The 10,570-nt window shown below is 50.3% G+C and overlaps 1 protein-coding gene across 4 annotated transcripts in view; it reads left to right on the top strand.

The window, feature by feature from the left end:
* The window catches only part of Acacb (acetyl-CoA carboxylase beta), a 106,017-nt gene that overhangs the window by 37,640 nt on the left and 57,807 nt on the right, over positions 1 to 10,570 (top strand). For 3 of the 4 annotated variants that reach the window (XM_050121055.1, XM_050121054.1, XM_050121056.1), the window contains 6 exons: positions 1,721 to 1,830; positions 2,145 to 2,226; positions 3,239 to 3,337; positions 5,782 to 5,891; positions 6,009 to 6,119; positions 10,269 to 10,478. In XM_050121055.1, the coding sequence (XP_049977012.1) occupies positions 1,721 to 1,830; positions 2,145 to 2,226; positions 3,239 to 3,337; positions 5,782 to 5,891; positions 6,009 to 6,119; positions 10,269 to 10,478 (722 nt within the window). Of the gene's footprint in view, positions 1 to 1,720; positions 1,831 to 2,144; positions 2,227 to 3,238; positions 3,338 to 3,382; positions 4,305 to 5,781; positions 5,892 to 6,008; positions 6,120 to 10,268; positions 10,479 to 10,570 lie in introns of those variants that run through there. The other variant, XM_050121057.1, reaches the window with a different exon arrangement.

Here is a 10,570-nt window from a genome sequence, read left to right as displayed (position 1 = left end):
CAGATACGAGATTTGCCTAGGGCATCAGGTCCTCTCTGGACTGCTGATTGCCAGGGGGACCACCTGGGGCTTCGCTCCAAGAAGCTCTAACCCCAATCCTTCAGCAGGCAAAAGCCAGCGCAGAGGCATTTTGTCACTACACGGCAGTCACTGCTGTGGACGTGGCAATTCTCCACGTGGTTTGGTCCTGTTGGCGCCTGGGTCCCTGTCCTGGGTCCCCGGGCACTCATACTTCCCTCTCTCAGCAGGATTACTCTATGGTGTTCTTCCTCAACACACTTTCTGTGCCCCCCCCCAATTCTCCCAGACTTCCCCGGGAGAATCCAGTTTAGTTCCTTCCGGCAGAGCTCAGTCTGTAACTGTGTTTATGTTCTCTGACATTAAAGGGGAACTCGGAGGAGACCAGGTGACTTTTGTAAGGCTGCCCCCTGCTTCATGGAAACCTTCCCAGTGGCTGATGCTCCTGGCTTGACAGACACTGGAAGCGGCGGTGGGGAGGGAACAGGCATACCTGGGAATTCCACAGCAGACGTTTTCAGGATCTTGGGGATCCAGTGTGATGCACCAATCCTTGTCTTTAGATTAGGTCTGAATTTATGGTCTAGACACAGCTGGATGACCGTTCTTCCCCACCATTCTTTGCTCGTTGTCACGAGTGGGTTTTTTAAGGAAAATTTGTTCACACCTGTAGTCTGGCCCCTGAGAGACTGAGGCAGGAGGACCAAGCCCTCCAGAGTAATCCAGATACACAAACATGGTTTCAAAACCAAAGGCAAACAAAACAGAACAGATAATCAGGGTATGATTCCCGAAAGAGCTCGTTAGGAGGTAAAATCCATAGAGGTTGGAATGAGCTTCCGAGCCTACAGGACTGAAGCTTGGGGGAACCGATCGTGACCCTGGAGTTTGTGATTTCAGGGTTTAGGTTATTGGACTGTCCCCAGGAGCTGGCATGGAATTCACCGCTAGCCTGTGGGTAAGGTCCTAAATTCTGCTTATGTACTTTTTTTTTTTTTTTGAGACAGGGTTTCTCTGTATGGCTCTGACTGTCCTGGAACTCACTCTGTAGAGCAGGCTGGCCTCAAATGCAGAGATCCGCCTGACTCTGCCTCCTGAGGGCTGGGATTAAAGGTGTGCACCACCACTGCACAGCTGTTTATGAACTTTTACACACTTAAAAAAAACATTGTGAAGGGCGGTGGCAGTGTAATCCCAGCACTTAGGAGGCAGAGGCAGGTGGGTCTCTGTGAGTTCGAGGCCATCTTGGTCTACAAGAGCTAGTTCCAGGACAGGCCCCAAAGCTATGGTGCGTCTAGAGTACTTGCCTGGCAGGCATACAGCCCTAGGCTTGGTGGCTTGGTCCTGTGCTTGGGAGGTGAAGGCAGGAAGCTCAGAAATTCAAGTTCATTCTCAGCTTCCTAGAGTTTGAGGCTAGCCTGGGCTGCAAGAGACCCTGTCTTCAAACTAACAAAGACCGTATTTAACAAAGACCAACTTAGATAAAGCTTAAGTAGGGCGCCACACATCCCAGCCTTTGTTCTGTGGCAGAGCGCTTGTCTCCTCAGTCCAGTTCTAGATTTCTCCTGCCTTCGTGCCGTTCTCCATCACGGCCGCGTGGTCTTCACGGTCGTGCTCCTCGTGGGCAGAACGTGTCGCACCACCCTGTTCTGTGTGTGACACGTCTGTCCCTGGTTTCCCTCTTTCTCTGGTTGAACTGCAGAGTACATCAAAATGGCGGATCAGTATGTTCCTGTCCCGGGAGGACCCAACAACAACAACTATGCCAACGTGGAGCTGATCATAGACATCGCTAAGAGAATCCCTGTGCAGGTGCTGGTCCGCAGCTCCCGAGGGTGGCCGTGTGGGGGGGTGCCCCATCCTACATCTGTGAAGGCGCTGATCCACAGCTCCCGAGGGTGGCGGGGGGAGGGGAGGAGGGAGAGGATGGAGCTGATAGACATTGCTAAGAGAATCTCTGTGCCGATGTGGTCCAGTCCGCAGCTCCCGAGGGTGCCCGTGGTGATGGGGGATGGTGATGCCCCATCCTACAGGCTATGATGGCCCAATGGGGCACAGCAGAGTGTTGGGTGCAGGGGCAGGTAGGGTCTTAGAGGACCTTTGATCACCCCTCTCTGTGTTTGCAGGCCGTGTGGGCTGGCTGGGGCCATGCTTCGGAAAACCCCAAACTTCCGGAGCTGCTGCGCAAGCACGAGATTGCTTTCCTAGGTAGAGTGTGCGCTCAGTCAGATGCGTGGGTTGGATGGTGCCAGGTCAGGGTCTCTTTCTTGTGCTGTCCTTCATAGTGGAGGTCACTTTGCCTCCTCGTGAAGGGTGGGGGTGGGAGGTGGGGAGTGAGTGGACCAGGAACCACTGCCTTGGTTATTGCAGTAGAGCGATACTGTGGCCAGTGATGTCCTTGGCTAGGGTTTCCTGTGGTTTACATTTCTGTGAGGGCCGTATCTTTGGGCTGCTTTCTGCAGGATCAAAGCCCCTTCCGTTTTGTTAGGGAACATGACTGATGGCATCCGTGGGTTTCAGGATTTTTATTTGCGAACATGTTGGTCATCTCTGTATGCACACAAGCAGTCCATATATCCTCAGGATTTGGGTTCCAGAAGCACCCCCAGACATCGACGCCTCCTCTATGAAGAGGCGTGGCCTTTGCACATGCTCCTTGTGTGTGGGTTATCTCTAGGCCCTGTCTAACCTGGTTCAGCGACCATGCTGGGTTCCATAGTATTAATTTGCTAATCAAGACCAGGAAAGAAGTCTGAGCAGGTTCGGCACAGATGCAATTAAAAGTCTTCCTGGTCTGTGCTCATTGAATACCCCATGCTGGATTCAGAGGGGAACAGAGCTGAGTGTCCCACCGAAGATAGAGAACTTCGTGAGGGATGCTGGCTGCACAAGACCGTGCGCTCTCCTGTCTGTCACAGGGAATGCTCACTGTGCCATGGTCTGGCTCTTTGGAGCCCCGTGTTTGCCTTCTTCCTACAGGTTTTTGTTCCTCCCAAAGTGAGTCTTGTGTCTGCCACAGCTCAGTTTCACTGGGATCAGGCCAAGGTCTGGATGCTGGAAGTTGACCTGCACAGGGCAGACTACGGCCCCCGAGTGAAGGGGAGCAGACCTGAGGACTTCCTCATCTCCTTGCTCTCCCTGACCCTGCTACCGTGCACTGGGTTGGCACTGGCTCTGTCAGTGGCTGATTCCGTTTCGCTCTCCTTTGCTGCCCCTGCAGGTCCCCCCAGTGAGGCCATGTGGGCCCTGGGAGATAAGATCGCCTCCACCATCGTAGCCCAGACATTGCAGATCCCAACCCTGCCCTGGAGCGGAAGTGGTAAAGAATCCAGACCTTTGGTGTGGAGGGAGTGTGTCTTAAAAAATCCTTTTGCTGAAAAATTTTAGGCAGATAAGAATGTAACTTTGTCATGAACTCAGAAAATGTGAGCGACATGAAAATAAGAAGTGGTTGGTGGCTCTTGTCTGTACCAGCACTCAGAAGGGTGGGGCTACAGTTTCAGGTCAGTCTAGGCTGTAGTGTGAGACCCTGGCTCAAAAACACCACCATCACCACACATACACACACGCTAACACATATACACATGTACACATACACTAACACACATACATGCGTACACATATACTAACACACATACATACGTATACACATACATATACACTAACACATACATATACACATACACTAATGTACACACACTAACACACATACATACGTACACACACTAACACAATACACTAACACATACATATACACATACACTAACACTCACACACACTAACATACATACATGCACACACACTAACACTCACATGCACTAGCATATGTATACACACACACTAACACACATACATATACACACACTAACACACATAATATATACATACCCTAACATACACACTAACACAATACATATATACATACACTAATGTCCACACACTAACACATACATATGTGCACACACACTAACACACATATGCGTACACACACACACACACACACACACACGAAGAGAGTCCTGATGATCCACTGTTGAGCATGGACTGGCACTACGGATATCTTTCTCAGCTGTTTCCTAGGCTTCTGAAAACCATATCTGGGCTGGTGGACTCCGCCAGTGAAAGTGCCTGCTCCCCAATCCTGTCACCTGAGTGAGTTCGATCCCAGAAGCTGCGGGAAGCAGGATGGAGTGGTGCACACCTGTAATCCCGGCACTCCTTTGTTGAGATGGGAAGTGGAGGCAGAATTGTCTGGAAGGTGTGCACAACACCGTGACAGAAACAGGGTGAGGGAGCTTGTCTCAAGAAGGACCAAGAGAGAAACTGACTCCTGGGTTGTTCTCTGAGCTTTACAGGCAGTCTGTACACACACACACACACACACACACACTTACGTTACACATAGACACACACAGACAGACATGCACACACATACACACATATTCACCACACAGACATGCACATACACACATACAGAGATGCACACATATATCACATACAGAAAGACACAAGACGCATGTCACATACACACAGACACGCACACACACCACTAGTAAATAAAATTAAAAATAAAAACCAGATGTTAACTACTTTGTAATTTCTCTTGCACTAATGGCCATCTTTCTGTCCCGGGAAATAGACTTCATGCCATCAAGACGCCGTGTGCTGTTACTCTTGTACTATTTGTGGTCCTGGGTGGAACCCAGGGCCTTGCACATGTATAACACACAGTGGATCATCTGCTCCTGAGCTTCTTCCTGACCCGTTATGTCTGGTTTCTCAGGCTGTCCTGAACTCCTCATCCTGTTCAGCCTCCCGAGTAGCGGGGGTCACAAGTGTGCGCCCCACACCTGGAGCCTGTGCCAGACTTTGTCGTGTGGCTGTACTGTGATTTGCTTCATTTGCTGCTGTGTTACATCTTAGGCCGTTTCCTAATGTTTTTGTAATTTAAAACAGTCAAAGGTAAATGGAGCTTTGACAGTCCTATAGCTAAATATCTGTGATTTTAGTCATGTTTGGATAAGACCCCAAAGTAGAACTTGTAGGGCAGATTAAAAAACAAGAGGAGAAAAATGTCAACATTTTGCTATTTAATGTAATTTTGTTTCCTTTAAAGACTGAAAAATTTCCAGTGTGGAAAATTTGTTTGTTCTGTCTTTGCAGGGTTTTGAAAGCAGAGACTCCCTGAGTAGAGGACAGGGAAACATAGACATTTGTCCCCAGCATAGACAGGGGATGCGTCCTAGGTTCAGGTTCATATAGCTCTGTGTGTTTTTTCTTAACAATCTTTTTTTTTTTTTGGTTTTTCGAGACAGGGTTTCTCTGTGGTTTTGGAGCCTGTCCTGGAACTAGCTCTTGTAGACCAGGGCTGGTCTCGAACTCACAGAGATCCGCCTGCCTCTGCCTCCCAAGTGCTGGGATTAAAGGCGTGCACCACCACCGCCTGGCTTTTCTTAACAATCTTAAAAATTTGTCTGTGTGTGTGTGTGTGTGTGTGTGTGTGTGTGTGTGTGCGCGCGTGCGCGCGCGCGCCCTTTGGAGCCAGAAGAAGCTGTCAGACCCTCTGGAGCTGGAGTTCACGGCTGCTGTGAGCTGCCTGACTGGGGTGCTGGGAACGGAACTGGGGTTTTCTGGAGGTGCAGCAAGCACTGGTGACCACTAAACACTCCCCAGCCCTGTATTGTTGCTTAAGCTTTGACTCCCATCCAGGGTCCTGAGATACACGTGTGGTTGTTGAGCTGTGCTCCTTTTTGTCCCCTTCAGGTCTCACAGTGGAGTGGACGGAGGACAGCCGGCAGCAGGGCAAATGCATCAGTGTCCCAGAAGATGTCTATGAGCGAGGCTGTGTGAAGGATGTGGATGAAGGCTTGGAGGTAGCTGCAGAGTGGGCACCGCCAGCGCGGTGACTGCAGCCAGCATGGCACAACCCTCTCTACCTCCTGGTGTTGGACTTGTCCCTCCTTAAACGGCCTGTTTGTCCTTTCCTTCAGGCAGCCGAAAAGGTTGGATTTCCACTGATGATCAAAGCCTCCGAAGGCGGCGGAGGGAAGGGCATCCGCAAGGCTGAGCGAGCAGAGGACTTCCCCATGCTCTTCAGACAGGTGCGTGCCCTTGCCTGTGCCTTCCCTGCCTCGGCCTCAGTCCCTGGTTGTCGGCTGACTGTTTCGATCAGCAGTGCCTTCTTAAGTCGAGATGATGTTGCAGGAGCCGGGTCTAGAGAGTTTGTTTCTGTTGTTGTTTGTTTAGTTTGTTTTCAGTGGGGTGTGTGCATGTGTGTGTGTATGTATGTGTGTGAGCATGTGAGTGTCAGGGTTGAGGAAGGTTAGAGGACACCCCCAGCTGTCAGTTCTCCACATTTGAGACAGGTTCTCTTACTGTTTTTGCTGCTGCACAGGCTAGGCTAGTTGGCCCATGGCATTCCTTCCAGGGCATTCCTCTCAGCAGCTTCTGTCTCTGTAGGGTGCTGGGATTACAGACACACGCCAGTTCTCCATGCCACTGAGCTATCTCCCCAGGGCACGTGCTCACTCCCCACCCCTGGGGTGGGAACCCAAGGGCTCATCCTGTCTAGGAAAGCTCTCTGCCACTGAGCCCCACACCCACCTTGTGTTCGAAGCAGATGTGTACATCGTCACTCAGAAGCCCACGGCGCCTGCTGGCCTTTCCGGCATTTCTTCCGATGGGCAGAGTCTTGGCTTAGGGTGTCTCTGAAATTGTCACCTGTCTGCACGGGGTATTTTATAAATCTTACAGTTTGGGGTTTATGGCGTTCAGTGTCTGGATAGTCCGTTTCCGTGTGGGCGTGGCTTCTGCGTTCGTAGCTAGCTTCGCTCTGTTCCTCCCGCCTTTCATCGTGGTACATTCAAGCCTTATACTCCCAGGCTACAGGCATGTAGCAAAGTGTGTGCATGCGTGTGTGTTTTAGTGTACTGATCATCCTTCTTTGGGGGTGAGGGATGCAGGAGACTCAACCCAGGGTTTGTGCATGCTAGGGAGCACTCTGCCAGTGAGCCTTATTTCAAGCTTTGGCTTCGCATCCCCACCCCCACTTTTATGGTAGGGTTTTATGTTGCTTACGATAACCTCAGCTCTCTAAGCCCCCATCTCATTTGTTTTTAATTTTCTGAGTATGGGTGTTTTGCCCACATGTATGTGTACCACATGCATGCCATGCCCACAAAAGGCCAGAAGAGGGCGTCAGATGTCCTAGAACTGGAGTTGGTGTATAAGTAAGTGGTGGGACTCAAACCAGAGTCTTCTGCAGGCACAACTGGGCCATCTCCTAACCGTGGAGCCTTAACCACGGTGCCAGCTCTCCAGTCCAGCCTCAGTTCTTTATGCTGTAGGAAGTCTTACAGCTGCTGGGGTGTGGCCTCTTCTGATTTGTGAGTTTATCCCTAAATAAATAAGCATCTATTTCTCAATTCCGAGCTAGTGTGGGATTTCTTTTAATCATCCATTCCATACCAGTTCTTCTGCTTCTCCTGCTTCCTCCTCACAAACGCTAGGATTACTGGCATGAGCCCACCTCGTCGCCTTGTCTGTAAACCTTCCCTAAAACGTCTAGATTTTTCTCTAGACTTCATGTATATTTTAGAGAAGTGTACTCATTCTTTGCATCAAAAGAATCATGAGGTTTTTGTTTCGTTTTGAACAACAGTGTTCAGTCTTCATGATTATTTTGATGACCGTGCATTATTCCACATTTGGCTGCAGCCTTCTTATGAAAGCCTTTCTTTCCGCCATGTGTGTAGCTTGTTTCCACGCTCACGATCACGTCTGATGCTCTTTCGCTGTAGCACTGTCCCAGCGCCGCTAGACCACGCCCTTGTCTGCTTTTGGCATCACAGAGCAGGACTGTGGAGAAAAGAGGTCGGTTTCAGCTCGTAGCTTTGGTCCCAGATGGAGGACTTGTGTCTGACAACGGTCCTCTTCCTTTTTACAGATGTAGAAGCTAACTCAATTTGGGAAAAAAACCCGCTAGCTAGAAGAAAAACAATTCTATTTTTATTTGTTATAAGGGAAAAACTCACAAAACCAGAACGAGAAGTCCAAGCTCAGCTGTGCGGTGAGGGAATCACAGAGAGAGCACCTGGGCCGTGAGCCCATTTTTCTCCAGGTCCCAGAAAGCCACACCCTAACTTGGTCCCATCTCTTAAAGATAATTGATTAACAAGGCTCCCCCAACATATAGACAAGGTCTCACTATGCAGACCAGGCTGGCCTCAAACAGAGATTTGCCTGCCTCTGCCTCCCTAGTGCTGGGGCTAAAGGCGTGTACCACCATACCTTGCAACAACACCCTTCTTGTTGGCAGAGTACCAGGGCGGCTCAGGCACCACGTGAGCATGTGTGGCATATGTGGTGTGTGTGTCTTCTGGACTCTCTTACAAAGTCACCAGGACTCGACTGTCGGCTTTAGTTTAGTGACCGTACACACTTCTAGTCACCCCCCAAAAGGCCTGACCTCCAGACACCACAAATGTATCAGATTTCCTTTCTACCTTTTCATTCCCGCATGTGGGGATTAACTCCAGTGTTAGCCTGGGAGGAAAACCACATTCTGACATAGCAAGCATCACAGAGGATCACTCACGGTAGAGCATTTGCCTAGCAAGCGCAAGACTCCTGGCTCCACCCCCAGCCCTACCCACTCATACACCCACCCACACATTCCCACACTCATCCACCTCCACCCATCACACACTCACCCACCTACAGTCACCTACAGTCATATACACACATTCACCATACACACTCACCTACCCACACATTCTCACACTCATACACACCCACTCACACACACCCACGCCCACACATTCCCCACACTCATACACACCCACGCCCACACATTCCCCACACTCATATACACACTCACCCACCCACAGTCACCCACACTCATACACACACTCACATACATACTCACCCACCCACAGTCACCCATACACACTCACATACACACACTCACACACACAGTCACCCACACCCATACACACTCACCCACCCATAGTCACCCACACCCATACACACTCACATACACACACTCACACACAGTCACCCACACCCATACACACTCACATACACACTCTCTATCTCTCTCTCACACACACACACACACCATAGATGGCATTTGATATAAACAGTACCTTGCATTTCTTCCTGTGAACTGTTAAGTGGAGCCAGTGTGGCGGTGCAGACCTTCAGTGAGGAGGCAGAGACAGATGCAGGTCTAGTCTGGTCTTCACAGTGAGTCCAAGGCTAGACTGAGCTACAGTGAGACCGTCTCAAACAGCCACCAAAGCCCGCTGGAGAGGGACTCCGTAAAGCCGGTACACTTCACATGCCCTGACAAAAACACTTGGAGAACTTGCTAGAAGGGTTCCCTGTGGTCATGCTCTCACGGCCTTGTTGTGTCTGCTGGGTGAGCAGCGTCAGGAAGAACTTCTAGAAACCTGGAGCAGCAGTGGGGGGTGGCTCCCATCTGCTCTGCACCCAGGTTTCGCACAGCCCAGAGGTGGTGTGGGGTGTTTGTCTGAAGAAGTGTTCTGCGTGTCATTGCGTGGGCAGAAGAGAAGCAGCTTGCAGCCCTGCTCCCAGCCCTCAAGGGCCGCATAGGTTCAAACTGTGCGTGTGGTGTTTGGTCCCGTGCATATTCGCTGGAGTGGTTCTGGCTGTCAAGTTAGCTAAAGGACCCAGCACCTCCACGCTCGTGTGTGTTTGGGAAGAATGGCCGAGACTTCTTTGAGTGAATTTCAAGTGTACAATACGTTAATTACCTACACCATGCTGCCTGCTACTCGCCCCCCGAGAAAACTGAACTCAGTGAATGGATTTTTGTTATTTTTGTTGTGTGTTTTGCTGTGTAACCTAGCCTTGCCTTGAAATTTCTGTGTAGCTGAGGCCAGCTAGTCTTGAATTTCACATGTAGCCCAGGCTAGTCCTAAACTTTTGATAGTCTTAATGTTTCATCCTCTTGGGTGCTGAGATTACAGGCACAAACCATCATGTCCCACTTAGTGTGTCTTCCTTAGGATGTAGGATTGTTGGGGAAATGTTACCCTTTTAACAGCGTTTGACTTAAAAACAACGAGAAAGTGTGTCTGTTGGAGGAAAAATGAAAGTCAGAAATGAGTAGAGGCCGGGAAGAGCCCTTACCCATACCATTACTATTAATGGTCCCTTCTGAGAACTTCCAGAAATGTCCAGAGCTGGACTATTGGGAATCAGCCATCGCCTGCGCTTCCCCACAGGTGCAGAGTGAGATCCCGGGCTCGCCTATCTTTCTCATGAAGCTGGCCCAGAACGCACGGCACCTGGAGGTGCAGGTCTTAGCGGATCAGTACGGAAATGCTGTGTCACTGTTTGGACGTGACTGCTCCATCCAAAGGAGGCACCAGAAGATTATCGAGGAGGCGCCAGCCACCATAGCTGCTCCAGCGGTGTTTGAGTTCATGGAACAGGTGCCTCTGGCAGAGCTGGGCTTGGGGCCGCTCAGCAGAAACTGGCTGTAGTCGTGGTAGCTGGAAAGTGTGGATGTGGCAGAGAGCCCAGC

This window comes from Alexandromys fortis, unplaced genomic scaffold (assembly GCF_014885135.2).
Source record: "Alexandromys fortis isolate MF-2015 unplaced genomic scaffold, M_Fortis_MF-2015_v1.1 scaffold_197, whole genome shotgun sequence".
NCBI classification, from domain to species: Eukaryota; Metazoa; Chordata; class Mammalia; order Rodentia; family Cricetidae; genus Alexandromys; species Alexandromys fortis.
The sequence above is the reverse complement of the archived record's forward strand: the minus strand, read 5'-3'. Positions and strand labels throughout refer to the sequence as shown.